We start from the raw sequence: 25,476 nt of genomic DNA, 5'->3' as shown, positions 1-25,476 counted from the left end.
GTATATCTGTCGACGCGTAAGTTTCAAATGTAAACTTTTGATGGAACTTTTGAAATAGATTTGCTCTTTCTTATATTGCGTTTCATACCTTCAAAGTAGAACGCTGCAAAAACACTCAAGCCTCAGTCCGTAAGTGTGTTAGTATGTAGGTAAGTGAATTCAATTTAAGTACAAAACAGAAGCTTTATATAAACGTATATTTATACATACATTATTTCCTCTTAGATTTCTTCTTACTCTTAGGTTCCGAGGTGTCCTTCCTCTTATCCCCCTTAACTTCCACAACCTCCACAACCTCTACGTCCATGGCCTCGCCAGGGGGCTCGTAACTGAACCCTGGGATGTGGGGCTGGACGAGTTGGAAGGCCAGCTTCCTGTGTTGAGGGTTGGTGCTGTCCAGGCTCAGGCGGACTGTTAGCTCGTCGAATGTTTTTAGTGTCGTGCTGCCGCAGATTTGGATGTTCTCCTGTGAATCGGTTTAATTATTAGTCAAGGGCTAATTTCCAACGCCAATTTTTTATCAAACAAATTAACAGACGTGCAAAGGATTTCAGACAGCATTTTGGCAGCTCCAAATATCAGCGGTTTAACAAAGTAACTATCTAAGAAACACTAAAGTATACATATAAAGTCATAACAGCTCATCTATTTTGAGGAATTTTGTAGCAAATGTGTATATGTAAAATAGCATATTTTCGCATAGCCTTCGCTGGGTACCAACCGTACGAGGGATTTCTTACATTGATCTTAATATTCATGTCTCAGTCTGTCGCACATATACTTGAACATTATGTGGGAGAGAATCATAAATACACTATACTGGATAATTAATTAGGTAAGGCCAATGTGGCTAATCCGTCATAGGGACTATTCCGTCTACTAGCGTTTTTCTCGAACAATGAACCAAATTGATAATAGGCTACATTCCTACTAGTCAAATCAGCTTCTTTTTTAGAACTGTCAAAACGATTTGCTAATATGGAATTTATATGAAAACGAATGTAGTGACGTCACGGTAAACTCACCTACTTTTTATATTTCAATCCGATTTATTAAATTCAAATTGTGTTTAAAAATAGCTGCTATCTATGTTTTACTAATAATTATCTGGTGCTTTATTTCGTGCACGGTTTGAAATAATTTATTTTAAGTACAGGAAACATCCCTATTTCATCGACAAAGCAGTGATTGCTTTTAGTTTCAGCAATCAAGAGCAAATAGTTTTTTCCTACGATTGAAAATCAAAGAAATATACGCTCGTGGATGTAATAGCCCCTATGACGGAATTAGCCACATTGACCTTAATTAAGTCATTTCTTAGTGACGGTCGGCACTTGAAATAGGTTATTTCAGCGTTTCTTTTATTTTTTGTCATTTAACCTTTTTTGCCACTTTTGTGTTTTTTCTACTCAGAATCACGAGCTCTTTCGATCCTAATGGGATAAAAAAATGTCCCAGAGGTTTTTTCCTATTGTGTTACCATTTCCCCATATACTTTGTATGGCGGTAACAAAAAGGAAAATTTGAAAAATGTATGGAAATTTTATACACTTATTTTCTCCTATAAGGATGAAAAGGGCTCGCGATCCTGACTAGAAATAACATAAAAGTGGCAAAAAGGTCATAATATTTACAAAAAATAAAAGAAACGCTTATTTACCTCCTCGTTGTAGGTGAACTTGTCCTCAGGGAGGTAGATGGGCCCCTCCAGCCCGTACTTGGGGATGAGTACTTGTATCGCGTTCCTCTTCACAGCGAGGACCACCGCCGACTCTGTCTCTACGCGGTTCTTGAACAGGATCTATGAAAAAACAACATCGATTTAGTTCTAAATATGTAGATGTTATAAGCACAGTGTAAAAAGTAACAGTGGACCGACGACTTTGATGTTTGCGTAAATGCCGCACAAGAACACAGTAGGGTTGTCACAGACTTTTACACAACTGCCCAAAATTATATGTGACAATTAATAAACACGCTAGCCCTGTAAGTAGTACCGAGCTACTAACAATGGCGATGTATGCAGCTCGGGTGCGCGCGACCCACCCCTCGCCCCTCGCACCCCGCACGATTGCCCTGTCTAAACGGCCTTATCGAATAACTGTATTGTTTTATAGATTGTGTTATAAGTATGTAATTTCAGTCATGATTTTTAATGGTGTGATATTGATAGTATCATAGTCTATGAGACGTAATGAAAGCAATACGGTCCAAAAACCGGCTATCAATAAAAAGACACGTTTTTCTAATGGTAAAAAAAACGAGTTATAGCAGCCAGTAGATAACGTGAATAAGTTGTCAAGTCACCAATGGACTATGAGCTGTAATGACAAGGCTATAGGGTCCACTTACGTGTGTGTTCAATGCCACTGACGCGCGACCGGCATACTGCGCTTGTCTGTGCCTGTAGTTGAGGTTGTCACATATGGCGCCTGCTTCTTTTGTATCGAGAAGGGTCGCATGTGTCACATCGGCGCCTATGCAGGCCGCTAGCAGCCGGTGGACTATGACATCAGCGTATCTGGAATTACCAACATGCATGAATTTTAGGAAGATGTCATTCGATTCGACTTCCTGTGATATACAAATGTTTCTAATAACTGTTTCTATTGTACCCCAAAAACTTCCAAATTGCGAAAATAAAAGTGTGGGCGTGCACCGCAAATAGAAATGATCCATACAAAAAGTACGGCTGCGCGAAAATGTATTTGTTTGTGTTTGTGTGACATGTTTTTCAATATTTTTTTTAAGTGAATGAATTGCATGTTACTGAAATGAAAATTATAAATAACCGTGTAATCAATAAGGCCCGGCGTTTTATCCATCATTGACGTTAAAACTCACCTTCGAATGGGCGACGTGAAATGCGTGTAAATCGGACAAGCCAAGCCGTAATGGTAGAACTCCTCTTGCGCCAGAGACCCGCTGGAGAAGTAGACGGCCTGCTGCATACACCGCGTGGCCATGATTCGGAGCAACGTGTTGAAGAAAGGCCGGTCGGGGATGCGCGCCGCGTCGAGGGACGCGGAGAAGGCCTTGTTTGTTGTTACGTCGATTTCGAAGCCCTGGGATTAGAGTAAATTAGTGTATTGCCTTCACTGTTAAAAATTATGTAATTTTACATGCAAAAAAATTACATAATCCTGTAAAATTCCCGAAAAATCTGGGAAATTTACGGAAAAATATGACATTTTACGTAATTCTCGTAAAAATTTACGAGAATTTAATTTATTTCCCAGATTTTTCGGGAATTTTACAGGATTATGTAATTTTTTTGCATGTAAAATTACATAATTTTTAACAGTGTTGTTAAATGTCACTATTAGCATACAATTCAATAATTAAAAACTTAGAACCGCAATATTGTGGTCATTGTGGAACTGCAATGTTGCTAATGTACTATCAACTTCCTGCCTATTTACCTGTTTTAAAGAATGACATAAACGTCTCCGGTGGTGCGTGTTGCAGCACGTTATGTCGCCTTAACAATGCACACTGAGGGTACTCGGCAGTGAACTTCTAGCGATCACGTAGGTCCATCCGTCGTCAAAACAGTTAAACGATATTAAACTTTACTGCATCGAGGTAAGGTCCAATATTGCTATAAGTACTGCCTCGCTGCTTGAAAGAATTATGTGAAGTTGCCCGGTGGCGGTGAAAGATGACGCCGTAGCAATGCACATTATAGGAACTGGCCAACTTCTCTGCGACGCTCACGTTGGCAAAACCGCATACCACTATCACAACCTTAATGCAACGAGATAAGGTCCACTAAAGGGCAATTAAGTTGTTATTAGAACCTGCTGTCTCGCAGCCTTAAGGAATGATGTGAAGTTGCCCGGTGGCGGCGAAGGATGCCGCCGTAGCAGTGCACACTGTGGGAACTCGGCGGCCAACTTCTCTGCGACGCTCACGTTTGCCAGCAACATGAACTCTTCTACCATGGAGTTGGTGTCAACTATCTTCTTCGCTTGCACTTCTATTGGGTCGTGCGTTTCTGAATCCACCTGCAATTAAATTAAAGTAATTAGTATCTGGTGTCGATATCGTTTAATCCATTTTTTTAGAGCGATTGAGATGTTCTAATATATTTTTACGCTCTCAAACATATTTAACTAGACTGCGACTTTAATTTCTATGCTTAAGACATGTTTATTACTATGTCATAGTAGTTTTTCACCTGTGACTACTCTGCCCTCCCTTGGCCCTTAGGCCACTTGCACCATTCACTAACCCGGGGTTAACCGGTTAAACCTAATAGTTACTATGGTTAGCAGTACAATTTGACACTGGGTTAACGGTTTAACCTGTTTACTGGGATGGTGCAAGTGGCGCTAAGCCGAATAGCGGCATCTCAAAAACAAATGACGTTGAAAATTGAATTTTCAAATAAAGAATGTAAGGTATATGTTTGCATTAAATTTTTATTTGAGCTTAGCAGGGCAGTACTCCAGGCCGCCAATTTAACGATTTGAAGCTCAGGAAAGGAAAATCAGGACAATTATAGTCTTTATACGCACAGAGCTAAAATGCAAACTACCTATCACCTGGAACTTGCCATATTTCAAGAGTTTTATAAAACTCATTGAGCCGCCATTGTATAGTTTGAGCTTTTGAGTCGTTATTGAACGAATAAATAATGGTAGGTACCTACTTAAATGTAATTCCCACTAAGTGCGTTGCACCATCCGCACTTGACAGACTGATCAACGTCACCCGGCGCGCCGCAGCGGTTTACTATGAAACTTTCCATACAATCAAATTTAGCGAACTCTTTAACGATGACAAATAGTTTGGTGCAACCGACCCTAATTCAATCGATGTTTGACAACGGATGGTCACGAATCATCTTTCTAAAGTACAACTGGCCGTGCACCATCGTCCACGCTATTAACTAAATCTAAACCTTATTGCAAAGAGATAAGGTCCACAAGCTAAGAGTATCTCACCTGGAAGCGTATCTCAGGCGAGGCGAGCAGCAGCGCACCGTTGTCCATCCGCTTTTTCTTGAGTTTCTTAGCGAGCGCGTTGAGTATTCGTAACGACGTGGCCACGGCGTCCTGTCGGTTCGCGTCGTCGATCGCTAGCTGCGCCTCCTCGTACATCAACGCGGCTGCCGACTGAAGGAAACTAATCATTATACTATACTATATCAAACTCAACTTACACTTTTTTTGCAAATCTGTTTTTCTGGGCTAAACCAAAATGCATCGTCGAGGTCACTAGTATAGGACATACCTCCCCTATTAATTAATCATAAGACACTAACGCTGGTCACACTGGGTTAACAATTAATTAATCATAAGACCTAGCATTAAGCATTGTACCTGACATGTAAAATTATATTTTTATCAATAAAGAATTGGGAAAATCATTTATTTACATACAATATATATACAGTGGTACTACTAAACGAAATTAATAACTAGCTTAAATCTAAAATAGGCCCCTGAGGCATTGTACCAAGGAAGTTGAAATTAGTTTTGTAGAAAACAACCTCAAATATCCCACGGGCCATACAAAAGTATCTACTACTTATAGTATTGGGGGCGTGCCTACCTGGTTCGGTGCCAATATAATAAAATAGCAATGCACAATGCACATTGTGACAAATGGACAAGTCAAACGCAACACGAAAGTAAACGTGTGAATCAAGAAAAACCGGGCAAGTGCGAGTCGGACTCGCGCACGAAGGGTTCCGTACCCTAATGCAAAAAACGGCAAAAAAAAACGGTCACCCATCCAAGTACTGACCCCGCCCGACGTTGCTTAACTTCGGTCAAAAATCACGTTTGTTGTATGGGAGCCCCACTTAAATCTTTATTTTATTATATTTTTAGTATTTGTTGTTATAGCGGCAACAGAAATACATCACCCGTGAAAATTTCAACTGTCTAGCTATCACGGTACGTGAGATACAGCCTGGTGACAGACGGACGGACGGACGGACAGCGGAGTCTTAGTAATAGGGTCCCGTTTTACCCTTTGGGTACGGAACCCTAAAAACTACCCAGAAATTTTAATGTTTTCAATTTTAGGGACTTCAAATTATGAATTAAAGGAACTTTGCGGCAGTCTGGTGTTATCCGTGTATGTTTAAGAATGTTCGGGCGAAGACACAATACGTTCTGCGTTAACTGGCTATTCGTAGACCTTACTGAACGTAATAAGGTCTACCAATAATCTTAATCACCTTGATGACACTCTTGTGGAACTTGGTAGAGAGGACATTGGCGTTCTCATCGATCTCCCAAACGCAGGAAAACGCCAACCGCTCTTCGCCACCGCGTAGCGAGCACAGGTTCGAACTCAGCAGATCTGCAACATAATAACAACAAAGCTATTTGAGTACCTACTGTAAAATAGTACACGATAACTTAAATATTAAGTAAAAAAAAACAAATCAAGCCTCATATATACCCGGCATTACTAATTATGGGCCAAGTGCTTGTTTTGAATGCAATCCAATACTATGAATGCAATACTAAATCGTGGCTACGTAATATCGGGACGGGAATGGATAGGGGTCATAAATCCCATTTCATTTCAACAAACACAAATAAATATACAGAGATAAATGTCAGTGTCAACCTAAACTAGTAGGAGAAATACTAGACAAGAAAGATGAGTGATTGGACTCTCACTAACCTGGAACCATGTCGATTCTTTTGTCAACCAAATACACCGTGGTGGACCTGAGTGCGGCCTCCTTATCCAGCGCCGTGTTCGGCCTCACGAAGTGGGTGACGTCAGCAATGTGGACGCCCACCTGTCATTCAAATAATTTGTAATATTACCATAGTTTATTAGTGTGCCTACCATACTATTCCAACTGTGAAGTACGCTGCAAACGGAGTTATACTACAACAATCTATTTTTAAATACCCCTAGCACTAATTTTAAAAAGTCTTCTTCTCCGCAATGTCCCGACATTTTTGCCACGGCTCATGGGAGCCTGGGGTCCGCTAGATAACTAATTTTAAAAAGTAAAAGTCGTTAACGTGAAAACAAGTGAAATGGATTGTGTTTTCATACTAAATTAATATGAAGTTGCCACGACATGCTCCACCTATGCAAGTGATGTAGGTTCACCTCATATCGTTGCAGGCCGTTGGTAGTCAGACCAGGGATGGAGCGCGCGTGTAGGGCGTCGTCGATATCCGTGCAGCCGGGCGGATCCACGGAGCAGATAGTGATGCCGCGGAGATCAACACGTTTTTTCACTTCCTGTGAATGGATGAATATACGTATGAATGACAAGCATTTATCCGCGATTTTATCAGTGTACAATTCGATAAACCGCCACTTAAACAAACATGCAAAAAAATCGTAACAGAAGATAATCAGCTAATATTCGACCTGCGAGGCAGATTTCCAATTCCTTTTAAATCTTTAAAAGCAATATTACAATATTTAAATTCTAATGAGTTTTATTCTTTAGCCACCCCATTACGACCACAATACACGACAGTAGACTCCGAACACGCCAAGTTTACACGCTCGTATACTTAACGGTGACAAATATGTAGAAATGCATACATATCGATTTGTCACCGCCAAGTCGGTGCAAACTTAGTCGTAGGGTGGCCGGAGTCTATTATCGCTTGTTGTGGTTGTAATGGTCTTACCTCGTCCGTGATGGTCCAGTCAGGTGGCGGTAGGCAGGCGAGAACCGCTTCACTGAAGCGTGCATGCGGTACATCGTGTTCTAAGAGAAGCACCTCATTCTCTGCGTCCTTGTCCCCTGGTAATATTAACAATAAATTATTATACTACAAACTATATACTTTTTCGAATGATTCTACTCCTGATATTTCAGTTCAATAGTTTGATTCTTTTCATAAACATGTCTGTTTCTCTATAGATTTTCTAAAATCGGAATTCACTTGTAGACGCTCTAACTCAGTTACTAGTGTTTCTGTGTCATTTTTGAAATGACACAGAATAATCACAACGATGTTAAACGAAAGCGAACCTTATCACACATGTAACAAGAATTACCAATTACGAAGTGTCCGAACGGGTAGCGGCTGTTCTTCGGCCAGGAGAGCACGATTAGTATCCGTTGCGAAGCTGGTACGAGTACGTCGCTCTGTCACACGTTCTTTACCTAGACCTGTAGACCTCCTAGCAAGATCTTAGACTCACCGATAGGTCCGAGGGCTCGTACGAAGTGTCCGAGCGGGTAACGGCTGTTCCTCGGCCAGGAGTCCAGCGCAACTAGTATCCGCTGTAACGCTAGTACGTCACTCTGTCGCGTCTCGATTCGCACGCGTGGGATGCGACGCTCCGCCGGCGTGAATAGATGACGCGTCGCACCTGGGAACAAGTTACCACTTTAGTTATCAGCTTTCACCCTTATTACATAAGCAATACAATAGAGTTCAATTAAAAATATCAACCAATTGAGTCGTTGTTGAGGCGCAAGTAACGCAAGTGACATCAAAACGTATTTATGATAGATGATTTTATTTTACACTATTGAATCTCGACCCCAATCTGTTAAAACTAGCGACTTTGTCTGCGTAGACTGATGATTTCTGTGATCAAAACTGGATTTCAAAATATATTCATACCGAATTGCATCTAAATTGGTTCAGAGATTTAAGCGCGAACAGATAATAGACAAAGCGTATATATAATATTATGTAGGGAGGGGTGGGGGGGGGTACACATGTTACATTTTCTTTGTCTATTATAAAGTACAAACCCGGGAATTTGCTAGGCATCAGTATTCCACAGTACTGCCTCCACTTCCTCCTGATTATGCCTACAACTTTCCCGGTGGGCGTTATTTCATCGTCGCCCGCCGGTTGTGCGTTCTTCAGTAGCACTGCTTCCTCCTCTAATAGGTCTCCAGGGTCATCTGCCTATAAAATCAAGAAATCTCAATCAAAATATTATATTGTAAATATAAATCAACTCTTTGAGCGTCAGAACTACTAATAAAAAACACACTAAAGTGCATAATGTATAAGCCTCCAAGTGTCTTTATTCAATAGTATCAAAACAAACAAGTGTCAGTTCTAACTACATTCTGAGTAAAATTCGTTATCCCGAGTTTTGACGAACTCGCAGAACGCAAACGTGTATAGTATAGTTTTTTATATACAAGCATATCTAAATAATTAAAGTTACCTTGTCCTCAAGCACAATATCGCTAGGTTTCCGCCATTCCTCTTTGGGAAACACTTCTATGGCCACCAGGTCACCGTCGACAGCCCTGTTGATGCCTATGTGGCCTTGAAGGAGGATCTGAAAGCAAATTCATAAAAAAACTAGTTTTTGAACTTTTAAATAAGTTTCAATTTGAAATGGAATAACTTGGTTCATAAAGCCTTTAAAAGTCAGTTTATATAACGTTACCTACCTACCTATAATTTTCCGTGGCAACGGACTAGTAAAAAACTGCATTATTAAAATGTGGGATTCAGGATTTAGACAACTGACAGGCAGAGACCAGCAATAAGAAATATTTATCGTGATTTTCTCTGAGAAAAAGGTGCTAACCACGTACACAACATCTTGGTACTTAAATTTCTTGTGTAATAATATAATCAACTTACTTTGGTTATAAACAGCACTTGAAAAAATAAACATTATTATGCAAGTTTTCTATGTATTAAAAGTATTAAAAATCTATTACAAAAGATTACCGGTCTGTCAAATCCGCTAACAGATGCAGTGCCCTCCAAGAAATTATCCCTGGAAGCATGAAAGGTTCCCTGGTACAGTTTCCCATGCTTGATGTCAGTGCGTATCTGGCCCAACGTCAAGTGAGCAGGGTACAAAGCATCCTTAGCGCAGCTCTCTGGTATCACATTCTTGGACAACTTGTCAACAAGTCCGGGAAAACCGTTTACATTTTCAATGTAGTCTTTGACTGAAATCAACATAAAAATAGGTAAATTGGTTCTAATTGTGACTGACATTAGTTTATCGATATAGGAACTCCCTACCTGTCAATAAATGATGCCCCCTAGAATTTTAGGTCTGATTATTGCATTTAAAATTTCTTTTTCATATATATGGATTAAATGATTGTATAAAATTTTATGCCACATTGTGCGATCTAATACTTTGTGCTTACCAGAACAGCATAATATCCCTTCCTCCTGAGCTACCTTCCTGTTGTTTTCATCATCAGTAAGCAGAACTATCTGCGGGAATGAGCCAGCGGTGTTGTTGGTTGAGAGGTGAGAAGCATACCAAGAGACTGCTTTCCGGATAGCTCTGTCATTCCTGTCATTTTGCTTTTCCCCTGGATTTCGTTCTACATATGTGTCTCTGTAAAATTTAATACAAATCTATTATAAGTACTCTCTTTTTAGAGGAACTATTTTCTAAAAGGTAAAAGATAGAACTCGGGACATATAAATATTTTTCATATAATTGGCTTGATTAATCCAGTGAGTACCTAATGGTGTTGTTTATTGTCTCTTTACAAGAGAACATGTATAGTAACAACATGCTCAAAAATTATCAAATCTCTCACTTACTTGTGATGTTCGTTTACAAACGAATAAAATTTCCTTTTCTTGTTGCCTATAATCTCAAGCAGTCTTTGAAATATAGCCGTATTCTGATGCTTGACTTCATCCAACACTGTTTGCAATACAATCACGTTCGTCAGCGCGTCCTCCTCCAGCACGTCGATCTGGTGCAGCACCACGTTGGTGTCGAGGACCAAGTAGTGGGGTTCTTCGAAAAGCGCACAAATTGATTTTGGTTTCAACTCCAACACTATTTCATCGTCCTTATGCGGACAAATCACGCAGGCTTCGGACCCGCACAGTAAATCATCTCGCAAATAATGCTCCCTCACAATCTAGAAACAAATTTTACTGTAATCCTGGACTTCTGGTTTATATAAAAGGAGGTCAGAATTTATTAAATAAAAACATAACCTTACCTTCAAAATGTTACCGCGTTTGGTTTTAGTTAAAAATGTTTTTGTAGTCCACATGATGATCCAAAATGGGCAGAAGAATACCGTACTGTTGCTAAATTGTATTTATTCATATAAAACAACAGTTACATTTATTTTTAAGCATTAAAACAACTATCGTATTCCACAAAAAGTATGCAGATTGCAATGATGACAATTATGACACTGACAGTAGCACTGACAGTGACACTGACATTTATTATACTAGTTACTGTTTACATTCGCGGCTCATGGCTCAAGGGCCCAACGTTTTCTGTTCTCTTTCACGGCGCAGCAACTAGTATCATTTCTCTCTCCTCGCTCTTTTAAAAATGCCGTTTGTCAAAAAAGGACAACCATACTGTTGACAAGATGAACTTCAAATCAAGTGTTGCCTTTCTTGATGCGCCCAGCCTGTATATGCGTGCATAAAAGCGTATATGTGTGCTCTTTTAGGGATGTAAAAAGTCGATTTTAATCATGTTATATATCGATAAACGCTACACAGCGGAACGAAATAGCGATTAATTGAAGCTTCAATATCTTCGTTAAACATAAACATAATTGAAATGTTAATGGATAATGAATATATTATAATATAATTCAATTATTGCGGAACACCTGTTTTAGGAGGTATTTATGTATTTTAATTAAATATCTGAACTTTCCCTTGGTTCCCTGCTGGGGCGTGACTATAAAATTGTGATCTGATAACCACAATAAATAATAAAAGCGTTTTTGTTCATTTTAGGTAACGTTAATCCTTTGAAGTAAAATTAAAATTGCAAGAAATGTCGATAGTTTATCGATATGACTTTATCGACATGGCTACAGCAAGGTGGGCCTCATTGTTAATCGTACACTAAACAAAAGTGGCAACAGTGACAACTCGCTGAGACACCGTCTCTATATATTATAAGTCTATGTCATGGCTAGGCTCGCGGCTCGTCTTGTATCTTGGTTCGAGCTCGTAAGCTCGTCGAGCTAATCGATTTTTTAAACACAAACAGCACGGTATAAGGCAAGGCCACGGACCTAGAGAGTAAACCGGACAGAGTACATTAGCCAAAAAGTGTGTCCACATGAGAAGTCAAGGTGGGCCGTTGCATCTCTTTCTAATTAGGGTGACCATAAGTCATATGTATGTGGGATATTAGGATAACATTGAATATATAGTTTGGCCAGGATCTTTTCTTATTCGTGCATAGTTATAGAGAATCATACTGTATTTTCGCTGTACCAGTATTATGGCCTGAAAAGGGATGGATATAGTTTTTTTCTCTTCTGTAAAACGCTTCACACAACCTTAGGCACTTAATTTAGTTGTTCTAAAAGCTGTTGCTAATAGGCGCACTGGACCACGAACATGGTGGATCGTCAGGAATGTGGTCCGCCGTAACGTCTGTCAAGAACACGGGTATGAGTGAGAGAGATAGAGAGACAGATATGGTGACAGAACCAGAGGGTCTACCGCGAACCAAGTTCGACGTGTTGCCTCTCTGATATCCCTTCGCGCCTACATTTTTCAAATTTGCCGCCTTTTTCTACTGACAAGATCTGCTTGACCAACTATAACATACGTACAATAGTAAAAATCTTACAAGCTAAAAATTATTTCGGCGTCACCGAAAACCATAAACACCGAAGTTCGCAAATTGCGAGCATCTTTCTCTGTCACTGTAATTACTCCTTTATAGGAGTAAAAGAGAAAGATGCCCGTAATTTGCGAACTTCGGTGTTCACGGTGGTAGGCCATCTGTGCGAAAAGAGAAGAGTCGTGAAATGTAAAGAAACTAGTGATGTGCCGTTCCCAGTAAATTTTCAAAAGAGGGCTTACCTCATACGCACGAGCGCTTTTTCAACGCGCGTTAAAAAAGCGCGTTAGAATGAAACAAATGGAAACATGTGTATTTGATCACACGATGGTGGTGGCGCTTTTTATCAATCCTTGTTTTTTTTTTCGACTTTAAGCGTTGGTCGTTAAATCGAATTTAGCGTGTGAACGGATTCAACCCCTTTTGTAACGCGCGTTGAAAAAGCGCTCGTGCTTATGAGGGCTAAATTCCCAGTAACGTTTCTGGTATCGTTTGACGACCGGTCTGGCCTAGTAGGTAGTGACCCTGCCTATGAAGCCGATGGTCCCGGGTTCGAATCCTGGTAAGGGCATTTATTTGTATGATGATACAGATATTTGTTCCTGAGTCATGGTTGTTTTCTATGTATTTTAAGTATTTATATATTATATATATCGTTGTCTGAGTACCCACAACATAAGCCTTCTTGAGCTTACCGTGGGGCTTAGTCAATTTGTGTAAAAATGTCCTATAATATTTAATATTTATTTATTTATTTATTTATTTATTTATCGTCCCATAAGTCAGTAAATTACGATAAACTTCTATTTTTCTTTTATTATCTATGTCTTTTTTTATTATTATAACAATTTATAAATGTGTCTGTAATGTTTAAGGATTTGGATTTCAATTTTTGCAATTATTTATTCTGTATTGTCTCTCATTTCACCAATTTAAACATGCCGAAATAAATACATACCTATTTATGAAAACTTACGTTTAAGTACGTAATAAGAATTGTGTTAAACCATAAAGGAAGTGGTAAAATTGGTTCTCATCGTGCCGACATCATGGTCACCCTAATGAGTTTGACAATGTCTAACTTGTATTTTTATCGTAAAATGTAATAATTGTGGCTTCCTTATGAAACGATATTACACAATTAGAAATTATTTCACTCCCACAACCTTTAACGCAACATTTCTTCACCATTTTTAAGAAATTTTGCATTCACGTGTTTTGTAAATATGTCATCAGGTTAGGGATACCAATTAATATTCAAACTTACTACTACAATGTCTACCATATCAAAATTAGTGTTTTTTATTGTTGTGCACATGCTTGGTTAAATCAGTTAATAATATTGACATCATAATTATTTACAAATTTCCTAAAAGATATCAGAACCGTACTCTGAATATAGCACTTAAATAATATATGAAGGTATTTAATTTCAGTAGTATATTGATATAAATACTACCACAATGGTATATTTTTAACAATGGCAACATGTGCGAGTGAGACACCGCGGCCCACCTTTGCTATCTCAAGTGGACCGTTTTCTCTGCACTGGTACGAACGTCTTTCTGGCTCTGTGATAAGGTTCAATTTAGTGTGGCAAAAAAAGTGACAGTTCACTCCTTCTTATAACTCCATGGGCAAGGCCTGTTCACTTCCTAAGGCCCCATTCGCACGACAGCTTAAAAAGCGTTGCGTTAAAACCCGACGTTGGCGCTTTTTTACCGTTTCCAATATTTGTGTTCATATGAACGCTTAAAAATCACTTGTGAGTCGTACTGCCACGTACGCATCTCAGCAAAGCCATACTTTATTTGCTATTACGACGTATTATTTGAATATAGCTTGAATATTTCAGGAATTTGTAAGCAAAAGTTGACATTTTTAAGGTGAAACTAATAATAATCTTGACGATTGACACCAAAAATTGACACTTGACAGCCAACTGACAGCAGCGCCGGCGCTTTTTTAACGCTTGTGAGAACAGATACACGGAGTTCCGTATGCTCTATTCAATTTGACGCCAACGCTCAACGCCGAAAATCGAACAGTGCTCGATAAAAAAGCGCCGCGCTTAAAAACCGCCTTCGTGTGAATACATACATGGTTATCCATTTGCGTCATTCAAACGTTTTTTTAACGCGCGTTGAAAAAGCTGCCGTGCTAACGGGGCCTAAGAAAGTTATGTCCCCTTATAATTGCGCATGTGTGCGCCTGAAGCTTCTATGTGTGCTTTGGCCTCCTAGAAAAAGTTGCCAGTAATCAAAATAAAACATTTTTCTACAGTAACATTGCTCCCAACTAAGATTTAAATTTTCACGATTTTTTTACATTATTCATCATAAAACGGGACTTAAAACACTTAAAACTTAATTACACGCGATTAAGTTTTATAATGAATATTTGCTTCCAACTGTCTTTATCAATGTTCATAAAATATATGGAGGGTAGGTACGTCTACCCACCATAATAAAAAAATATATTTGTCAATGACTCTGTCCAACTGCTGTGGTTAAAGTTCATAACGTAAATTTTATTTATTAAATCTTTAAATAATAAATACAACGTAGCGGTACTACCACTTAAGACTCTGTAAGTCTGTACCTACGTGGATTACAGCAATGCCAGTGGCGTAGCTACCTAGGGGCTAGGCGGGGCTGTGCCCCGGGGCCCTCAAGCTCAGGGGGCCCACGAATCATTACCAGAAATCTCGATCGAACTGAACTTTTGGAAATTTCTCCCATTTTCAAAATAAATATGACAGGTTGCAACCCCACTTTAATCATGACAACTCAGTTGAGAGAAATTCAAAAGTTATGCCTAGGGAATTCCCCTAAATTCTTTCTGTAGGTTGGCAGTGTTGTCAATTTGACGGATAGTGATATGTGCGTTTTATTATTCATCGATGTGCGTTTTATTGTGAATTCGAGTTAAGGCCATAACACACTATCGCACCGCACCAAGGTCATTGTGCGACGCACCGATAAGTAAGAGCGAGAAAGAGATATCGCTTTCTCGCTCTTACTTATGGGTGCGTCGCACAATGACCTTGGTGCGGTGCGATAGTCTGTTACCACTATTAAGATTTTTTTTTCGAGAACGGTTAAAAAATTCATGCTGTATCAGGAGTAAGTAAGCTAATGTCAATAAACTTTTTTGTACTGGTCAATATAGTGGTTCAATTTTATTTGATTTTACCACTCATATTGATGTCCGTTAAGTCAATAAATCGTGTCAAATCTATAGATTTCGGCTACAGCTCATTGTATAACGCGAAATATCGTGAAAAAATGCAAGTCACCTGCAGTGGCTGCAGTAGGTACATTAATTCAGGTCCGCGGGCAGGAGATCGTTCATGGTCTCCACCGTTAAATGTGGTAACACTAACGGTGATAAAAAATTTTCCGGGGATTCCCCAACGACACTTGTAGCGCATCATTGTGTTTCTCTTTCCTTTTATTTTACTTTTAACGTCGTCAGTGAACAGTGAGTACCTACCTACTCGAGCACAATCTAATATTGTATTGTTTAAATAAATTAGAAAACTAAAATTATGGACAAAAATAAGAAACCCAGTGGTGCATTTAAACGCAAACAACGCCAAGAAAGAAAAGATAGTAAACAAAAATTGCCCAAAATTTACAAGTGTTTTAGTCAGCCTTCTGCAAGTACATCTGGCCAAAATGTTTCTACTGATAGTGACTCAAATAATGTGGTAACTGCAGTGTTGGTTGAGAAGCCTACTGAAGAAGAAAGAGAAAAAATATTTCAAATTGAGATTTTCAATAATGTACTAGACACAGTAATATCTCAATTAGATACACGTTTTATTGGTATGAGTGCAGTCTGTCATATATTCGATTTTCTAACACCAACATTTTTATTACATGTTGATGAAGCAACTTTATTACAAAAGTGTGACGAAACGAACGAAAGAAAATATTCAGATATAAGAGGCCCTAGTTTTTCACTTCAATTTATTAATATTTACCACCTAGTTTTACCTCAACTAACTCAAGCATGGACTGTTCACCAATTATGTAAGGAAATAATGAGCAAATATGGAGTGCTAGAATGCGACCTAACGGAAGTATTTACAGCGATGTTATTATTCTTTACAATTCCTGTCACTTCTGCAGCAGCTGAAAGGTCATTTAGCAAATTAAAAATAATAAAAAAATATTTAAGAAATAATATGGGCCAAACTCGACTCCGACATTTTAATCGCTAATAGCAATTGAAAACAAAACCGCATCAAGCCTGGATTTAAACGAAGTCATTGATACTTTTGCGAAAACTAAAGCTAGGAAAAAATTGTAAATATAATTGTTATTTAGTCAGTTGGTAGGCCCGACCTTTATATAATAAACCCTTGAAGCTTCTCTATTTCGTTTTATTAGCCAAACCTACACCAAGTATTAATTGTAATTTATGTTGTTACTGTTTAATACTATTATTACCTGCCCTGCAGTGCACAAAAAAGAGCTTAAGTAGCTTAGCATTTTTAAAGTATTTGTATATTTCATTGTTTTATTTGATAAAACCTAATCAGTTTACATAGCAGTGGGGCCCCATTTTTTAATTTGCCCCAGGGCCCTTGGTTACCTAGCTACGCCACTGAGCAATGCACATACAAAATGTGCTAAATGAGGAGCAACGGCTGTTGAAGATACATATTTGAGTGAAATTCACAGCTTTAGTGGGTTCAGAAGGAACCGCGTCATAACGCATCTGGAAAGCGTATTAATTAACCGTGAAGAAATGTATGAATACTAGTTGGAAATCTGTGTAAAATGCCGTGTGTAAAGTGTAGTGTATCTGTGTGTGTAAAGTGTAATAGGTAGGCATGCCTAAAGTTATTTGTATTATACTGAAAACTTTGTGAATGCGCTTTATTAATGTCTATTTTTTTATTAAGTTGTCAGGGTTTAATTTTCAGTGTATATTTCTATATGTAAAACATTTTTTAAATAAATAAAATAATACAATGTTATAAACATAAATATGCCTTTTATTTAAATCAATTGATAATACCACAAACAAGGGGTAATATTTGCATCTTTCATACACGGTGTAACATGAGGAAACCGAATAATTTTAACCACGCATTTCTGAGGTCAAAAGAAGGAAAAAATGTAATATGAGTTTGGGTCAATTTCGCCAAAAAAAGGATTTTTTTTGTTTTGTTTTTTTCAATTTTTTGAATGTGTTTTGTACATAAAAAATAAATGTTATTGATGAACTTGTTACTTAAAATTGATTTTTACATTTTTATTTCGCAATACCTTCTTTTTGCAAAGTAGTACTTGTCACTTTTTGACATCTATCAATAAGGATATTTAGACTACGTCCCATAGCAGCAACATTACCATCAAAAAAGCCATTAGCATTATGTAACAACAAAAACTTGTTTATTTTTAAATTAATATTATCTCTGAAACTAGGCGTTTTAAAAAAAAAAAGTTTATAGGACATTTTTGTCTCTAAATATGATCAGGAATACGCTGTTAAAATTATTCGGTTTACTCATGTTACACCGTGTATATTTCGTGATATGAATATAACAAATATGTTTATCAACCATTAATCTAGTATTAAACTGGATTGGGCATGAGTGGTGGGGATAACTGACAGAACGGGATAGTCTTACGTATTTTTCAGTAGGAGTAGCAGAGAAAGCGCTATTATTGTTTGTCCTTTTTTTTAGTATGGATAATGGTGGGCAACAAATAAATTCGACCAATCAGAGTGTCGCATTTGCGTATATTTTGTCCCTCACGGAGGCACGCGTATACCACTTCTATACGATCCTACCTTCTATGTTGTCAACAGAATTACTACCTACCAATACCCGCCAGGCTAAACCGGTTGTCAACTTTATTTCCATTGGTACACAACGACGGCGCCACTAGTATAAACGTATAAACGGTTGGGGACATTTTTTGTATGGAGTTACCGTTCTTCTCCTAGTGAGTATTATATTCTTTGGTATAAGGTTTGTAACCGAATGACAGCCGAACGCGAATGTAAACAGCAAGCGCGCGTCTCGCGTGAGCCTATTGCGACTATCGCGAGCCGCTTTGACTCGTGCCCAAAAACCGCTCCTCCACGCGAGTCAGGCAAACGCGAGCCGAGCCGCGAGACGAGCCACGAGCCCACCGATTACACTCGCGGCTCGGCTCGTGGCTCGCACGCGAATGTAAATTTGCTATTATATGGAAACGTCACTTATCTGTCACTTCTGTCAGTCAGTTGAACACAAACACGGTGTTGATTCATTTCAAATACAAAGTCGTGAAATACGCTCATTCATTTCATTGCATTGTTGTGTGATCAGTGAGAAGTGCGGGCGCTGTTAGTTCGCCAACGGATTAACTTCGTTAGTTTTTAGTACTTACGAAGTGAACTTTTTAAATATGGGAGGCCGATAGTAGACGGATAGTCTTCATTATTCCGTTAAAGTAAAGTGATAATTTATGTTATTGTGCGGGATGCAGCGGCGACTGTGTTAGTGACAAAAATAACATTGTATTGGCAATGTCCCTTATCAGTAACTGTACAGTGGGCGAGAAAAAGCAATGCCGGACTATGCAATATTTTCAAGACAGACGAAATAATCACATTTCAACTTTTTGGCTACTTTAAGTAAACCAAATTTGAAATTGGATATTGCCGCCTTTTTTTATATACTCAAATATAAATTGGAAAATTGAATTTTTTCCTGTTACATTAAAGGCATGCCATCAAAAGAGAAAATTAAGACCCCTCAACAACTATGGGAGAATGTTTCATCAAGATTTGTCCACTTTGTGGAACAAATATTTTTCATCATCGGAGTGCACATTGGAAGACACCCAGTGCGGACTATCATATTAAGTTGGACCTTCGTGATACTAAGCGGAGTTGGATTGATGAAGTTCCATATAGAAAAAAACCCCATGAAATTGTGGGTTCCAACTGAATCAGATTTTTACCGTGATACATATTGGTACGTCAACCAGTTTGGAACTGCCTTCCGCCTGCAGAGGGTGCTGGTGGAAGCTGATGATGTCCTGCAGCCTGATGTACTACAAGCCATATACAACATCACAGAGCAAGTAAATACTCTCAGAATTAGATATAATCACACTGATTACTCCATAAATGAACTGTGCTATAAAGTCCCAGCCATTACAAACTTTTTTAATTTCAACACAAAATCTGTGAAACAAGTGAATGATAATTCTAGCTTATCAAAAGACAAAAAGAATAGTGATAGTGAATTTACAGATCCAACATCTTGGATTGGTGAAGATTTTTACTGTGGATTTATTGAAAACTTTCCGGTGACTTGTTTGCAGCACAATGTTGTGGACTTGTTTCAGAATGACTTAGATTTAATTAAAGGTGCAACTAAACATGACATTGTTAGTAAAGTAAATACTGTTAAGACTAACCCTGTTTCGGGTCATGATTTTGATTATACAGAGTTGTTGGGTGGTGTGAGTCGTGATGAAAACGGAGACATTGTTGCAGCCAGGTCTGTAATACTGACTTGGTATACAGAAGTCAATATGTCTGCAGTTGACTTGAATGAAGTTGGTAATTTGGTAGGGACTGAAGACTGGGTTACAGTGCCTCTTGGTTTGTGGGAACAGAAATATGTTGACTTAATGGTCACATTATCCAATGATCTGAACAACATTACACTGTATTATGAAGCTGGGCGAAGTTTTGCTGACGTAAGTGGAGATGCGATAATGCAAGAACTTGGTAAACTGTTCATTGGTATTCTTTTAATGTTTATGTATATACAGTTTGGACTTTCTAGATTTAACTGGTTAGAGGTAAGGTTGACATTAGGCAGCGTAGGTTTACTGTGTGTTGGTATGGCATATATCTCGGCCGTTGGTTGGTGTTCCGTCATTGGTATCTCATTTGGTCCCGTCCATTCGTCTCTTCCATTTCTCCTAATGGGTTTAGGTGTGGATGACATGTTTGTAATGCAAGCTTGTTGGGAAAACTTATCTGAAGCTGACTCGCGAAAGACCAACCCTTATAAAGTGGGGCTGATGCTGAAACACGCAGGCGTGTCCATCGTCATCACTTCCTTCACTGATATTGTCGCCCTACTGATTGGCGCCATTACAATTTTACCATCGTTAAAATCTTTCTGTATATACGCGGCGTTTGGGGTATTTTTCATTTTTTGTTACTCTGTTACTTTCTACGTAGCTGTGTTTACCCTGGATATAAAGAGAATAGAAGCGAACAGAAATGGTATCCTATTTTGTTATCGCCACAAATCTCCAGTTTCGCTGTCTAAGGATAAGACTACACTGCAAAAAATATTTTCAAAATTTTATAAAAACGTAGTTTTGACTACACCTGGTAAAATAATAGTTATTATAATTACATTGGCTGTAACAGGGTTTAGCATAGAAGCGATACTTAAGTTGGAACAGAGGTTTGATCCCAAATGGTTTATTCCCGAATATTCTGACTACAAACAGTACCTGAACGCTCACGACTACTATTACCCGGAAGAAGGACATACGGCGATGGTTTTCCTCGGAGAAATGGATTACCGCCAAGAACTGTCGCATTTGCATGATTTAACGAAATCTTTGGAAAATAAGTCGTATGTTAAGGATGTTGTTACTTGGCTCCATCCTTTTCACGGATATGTGCAAAGTAACTTCCATTTAGATGTGTACAACTCCACCGCCGTTTCAGAGGAACAGTTCAACTTGTATTTATCTAAGTTCTTATTTAGTCCAATCGGTGGAAGATACCAAATGAATTTAAAGTTTTCAAAACCGTTTAAGTGTGGTCAATCGGCAACCACGATAAAGGCATCACATCTATCATTTAAATTTACAAAATTCAACGGACCAGACGAATACATACCGGCAATGAATCAAGTAAAGGATTTAGTGCAGAATGCGTCCATATCTTCCGGTGACGGTTATCGCAGCGTATGGTCGAAAGTCTTCGCCAATTGGGTCACAGATGAAATCATAGCTGTCGAAGTCGAGAGGAACGTAGAGTTGGCTCTGCTGTGTGTCATGGTTTGCACGGCAGTCTTGATAACAAATCTACAGATGTGTTTTTGGATATTCATGTGTGTTCTATTAACGATAGTAAATGTTTTAGGTTTTATGCAAAGATGGGGGATGACTGTGGACATAGTTTGCTGTATCGGACTCGAGCTTGCAATAGGTTTGTGCGTGGACTATGCGGCGCACGTCGGACACACGTTCCTCACGATTCCTGACGGCTCTCGCTCCGATAGGGCTTTCAAAACGATCACGGCAATAGGCGGTGCGGTGCTTTTAGGTGGAGGAGCGACCTTACTTTCCCTGTCTCTTCTAAGCATGTCTCAAGCTTACACTTTCCAGACATTTGCCAAAATTTTTCTTCTCGTCATAATTTTCGGCTTATTCAACGGGTTGGTGTTTCTGCCAGTGGTCCTGTCGTTAATAGGACCGGCAGGTCATAAATCAATTGTAAAAGAGCCTGAAGAGGTAGAAATGAACGGAAAACAACACGCTCTAGAAACAGAATGAAGAATACATATCGCGGAAACCGGTAATTTTCAAGACAATGCCTATAAATTGATTTGTAAGAGCTGGCGAGACTGGAAATGTTGATAGATTAGTAATTTAGTACAAATCTTGTGCCTGCTCTCATGAATCGTTGCAGCCCTTCCGATCTTCAGTACGCCAACATGGCAACCACGTGCTCAGAATGTGTGATAGTAAATACGATGATAGCGACAGATTAGATTATGATTATTAATTAAATGTATGATCCACAATAATGTACCTAATAACAACTAATGATATATAGTTGGTCAAGCAGATCTTGTCAGTAAAAAAAGGCGGCAAATTTGAAAAATGTAGGCGCGAAGGGATATCGTCTCATAGAAAATTTTAATTTCGCGCCTTTTTCTACTGACAAGATTTGCTTGACCATCTATATTTGTTGTTCGCTAGTCACGTTATTCTTACGGCAAATTTATCATATTTTGCGAATAATTCTGTTTAATCACCTTAAGATACGTGAATGTAGCCACTTGAATGTTTTCCGCTTATAAATTCTCCTTTGTTTGTCATGTCTTTGCCCTATGGCAAGGACATGACAAACAAAGGAAATTTTTATGATATATTTTTATTTATGGTTATGTTATCTCAGTAAGCAATTTATTTATTGATTTGTACAGACAGCTGCAAACTTGAATATGGATATGCTAATGTACTCACAATTTCTTAGCGTCGATTCTATTGTCGTTAAAATAAGACTCAGGGTTCAGACTGTTTAGAGTATGAAGCGAAATATATTTTTTCACCACACCAGTTCGGAAAGGCTTACTTTGCACTTGATCTGATAGCAAAGTTGAATTTTATTCACATGTGAGGCAAAGTAATCAAATGCAAACTTTTTGTTTTCTTATGTTTGCTGGTAGAATTGACCGTAGTTATGCAGAAAACGACCAACTCAATTTTTTTATCAATGCAGAAAGCGACCAAAGCTACTGAGTTAGGGTGTAAGTCACTTTGACAAAAATTAAAAGTTGGTCGCTTTCTACAGAACTACGGTCAATTGTCTTTTAAATGATGATTTTGGATGATAAATATTTAATAACATTCATTTGGATTTTATTTGGTTTGATATTTTACATTTATTTAATATTTACTTCGGGTTGGTGTGGTGAAAAATTTTGTGTTTCACTCGGGGGCAATTTTGTTTAACCCTCGTGCTTTGAAGCCCTCGCAACGCCCAAGATTCTATTTTTCAATTTTGGAATCTTTCGCTTGCTCGGGTATCAATATTAGCACGAGCGGTTAAACAACAACTTTGCCCCCTTGTAAAACAAATAACTATTTCCTCGCTGTTACACTAATTAATACAATACAGTGTAATGAATCACGACTAGTAAATATAATAGGTACGTAAGTTATCAGCGGGATCGATGTATGCATCTAGGGCAAAGTGTAATAGTTATTTGTACAACAAGAGATCAAAGTTTGATATTTCTTCGAGTGCTTATATTGAGTCCCGTGCAAGCGAAAGATTCTATAATAGATTCACGAGCGTAGCGAGTGAATCTAATTTAGAATCTTGAGCGTAGTAAGGGATTCAAAAGCGCACGAGACGTAAATAACTTTGATCTCGTGTAGTACACAAAATTTTTCACCCTAAGCAGTGAGAACATACCTAGAGGGACAGAGATAATAGAACCCAAGTATATCGAACTTGTATTAGACCCCGCATGTTGAAATGACCATAAAGGTCACTTGAATGTCATTTTGCTTCACTCAGTGAGCAAAATCGGATTTTGCTCACTGAGTGACCCACAATCAGTGAGCAAAATGCGATTTTGCTCACTGAGTGAGACAAAATGACTCAGTGAGCAAAATCGCATTTTTCTCACTGTTTTTAAGAAGCAAAGTACCCTTGTTCGAGCTGCTGAGGTGAAAAAGTTATTTTTTATCATCTTTATGTAAATAAGTACCTACCTACCTAGTAGGAGTCGTGTAACTTAGTATAGTTACTTCGTTTGTACAAGCTTTTATTTAACTTGACATGTTCCTATGTAGATAACTAACTTTATTTTCAAATCTTGCAATGCAAATCATGTTTCAACCACTTCTATCCAATCTATCCGATCAATCCGATGAGGCTGAAAATTTGCATACATCCGTAAGTCGGGTGACAATGCAATATTATTGTACCATTGAGCTGATCTGATGATGGAGACAGGTGGTGGCCATAGGAACTCTGTGGTGACGTGGTAAAACTACGCAACCTAATTGTGTGGGGTTTTTAGAATTGTCTCGAAGAGTATTTGTTGCCTGTGGAAAGAAAAGTACAGTCAGTGATAAAAGCTTGTACGAAAAATGAAATTTTTGCCAAAAACATATTTATATTAGTATTAAAAACCGGGCAAGTGCGAGTCGGACTCGCGCACGAAGGGTTCCGTACCATAATGCAAAACAAAAAAACAAAAAAAAAGCAAAAAAAAAAAACGGTCACCCATCCAAATACTGACCACTCCCGACGTTGCTTAACTTTGGTCAAAAATCACGTTTGTTGTATGGGAGCCCCATTTAAATCTTTATTTTATTCTGTTTTTAGTATTTGTTGTTATAGCGGCAACAGAAATACATCATCTGTGAAAATTTCAACTGTCTAGCTATCACGGTTCGTGAGATACAGCCTGGTGACAGACGGACGGACGGACGGACGGACGGACGGACGGACGGACGGACGGACGGACAGCGAAGTCTTAGTAATAGGGTCCCGTTTTACCCTTTGGGTACGGAACCCTAAAAAAAGTAAATAATCTTGACGTGTCTTACGTGACGGGTGTGACGTGAAATTGTTGTAAAATTAGAATGTAAAAGATCGTATATTATTTTAAATTATTATTATTACATATTATTTTACAGGTGCTACTTTACCACCCTAGGGCGGGATTGAGAACAATACCTGCCTATGGCAAACATTTAAAGGGCCATATGTGCTGTAAAACGTACAATACACGTGCGAAAAGGTAATTCGCACTTGTATCGTAATGTACTAATATGCTAATTATAACTTATTTTTCAAGTGTATTTTTTAAAGAAAAAGACACTCCATAATCGATGTCTTACCTTCTTCCTAATACTAAAATAAACGAAGTAGGTATAGCGTAGCTGTACCTCGCACATTTTTTTATATTTAGCATTATCTTACTGTCTGTACTCATTTTGTTAAAAACGCATGAATAACATTGTATTTCATTAATCGTGTTTTTGTATTATTCATCATCACTTCAGTATGATAATTTGATAAAACGTCAGTCTCGTTAAAACTATTGATATTATTTTGGCTTAGGTAGGTCTATGTTTCACCCAAAGATTAAAACCATAAATTAGTACCTGAGAATCTTGAATAATTATACATATACCTTCAGGGATGTACACCCAACTG

The 25,476-nt window shown here is 38.4% G+C and overlaps 2 protein-coding genes across 2 annotated transcripts; one reads left to right on the top strand and one right to left on the bottom strand.

Annotated features, from left to right (window-relative positions):
* Positions 1–182: 182 nt before the first annotated feature.
* Positions 183–11,075, bottom strand: LOC134792150 (exosome complex exonuclease RRP44). The gene is made up of 17 exons (XM_063763371.1): positions 10,913–11,075; positions 10,500–10,828; positions 10,091–10,287; positions 9,657–9,883; positions 9,139–9,255; positions 8,711–8,870; positions 8,149–8,319; positions 7,629–7,744; positions 7,093–7,227; positions 6,649–6,769; positions 6,194–6,318; positions 4,950–5,120; positions 3,801–4,007; positions 2,845–3,065; positions 2,353–2,521; positions 1,661–1,801; positions 183–466 (listed from the first exon to the last, which is right to left on the bottom strand). Exons 1-17 carry the CDS (start codon positions 10,964–10,966, stop codon positions 212–214), a joined length of 2,916 nt encoding a protein of 971 aa, XP_063619441.1. The 5' UTR covers positions 10,967–11,075; the 3' UTR covers positions 183–211.
* Positions 11,076–18,828: 7,753 nt separating this feature from the next.
* Positions 18,829–24,437, top strand: LOC134792149 (protein patched homolog 1-like). The gene is made up of 2 exons (XM_063763370.1): positions 18,829–23,493; positions 23,976–24,437. The coding sequence occupies exon 1, from the start codon at positions 19,257–19,259 to the stop codon at positions 22,065–22,067; it is 2,811 nt and encodes a 936-aa protein (XP_063619440.1). The 5' UTR covers positions 18,829–19,256; the 3' UTR covers positions 22,068–23,493; positions 23,976–24,437.
* The last annotated feature ends 1,039 nt before the right edge of the window (positions 24,438–25,476 follow it).

Source organism: Cydia splendana, chromosome 7 (assembly GCF_910591565.1).
Source record: "Cydia splendana chromosome 7, ilCydSple1.2, whole genome shotgun sequence".
Taxonomy (NCBI): domain Eukaryota; kingdom Metazoa; phylum Arthropoda; class Insecta; order Lepidoptera; family Tortricidae; genus Cydia; species Cydia splendana.
Note: the sequence above shows the minus strand (reverse complement) of the source record. Positions and strands in the feature narration are given on the sequence as shown.

Bases quoted from the DNA above. Each gene is read 5' to 3' on its own strand.
- LOC134792150 (XM_063763371.1), bottom strand. From the start codon at position 10,966: ATGTGGACTACAAAAACATTTTTAACTAAAACCAAACGCGGTAACATT. The intron at 10,288-10,499 runs GTAAGTGAGAGA...TAAATTTTACAG, and splicing joins TTTGTAAACGAACATCACAA to AGACACATATGTAGAACGAA. The intron at 4,008-4,949 runs GTGAGATACTCT...ATTTAATTGCAG, and splicing joins CGCCTGAGATACGCTTCCAG to GTGGATTCAGAAACGCACGA.
- LOC134792149 (XM_063763370.1), top strand. From the start codon at position 19,257: ATGCCATCAAAAGAGAAAATTAAGACCCCTCAACAACTATGGGAGAAT.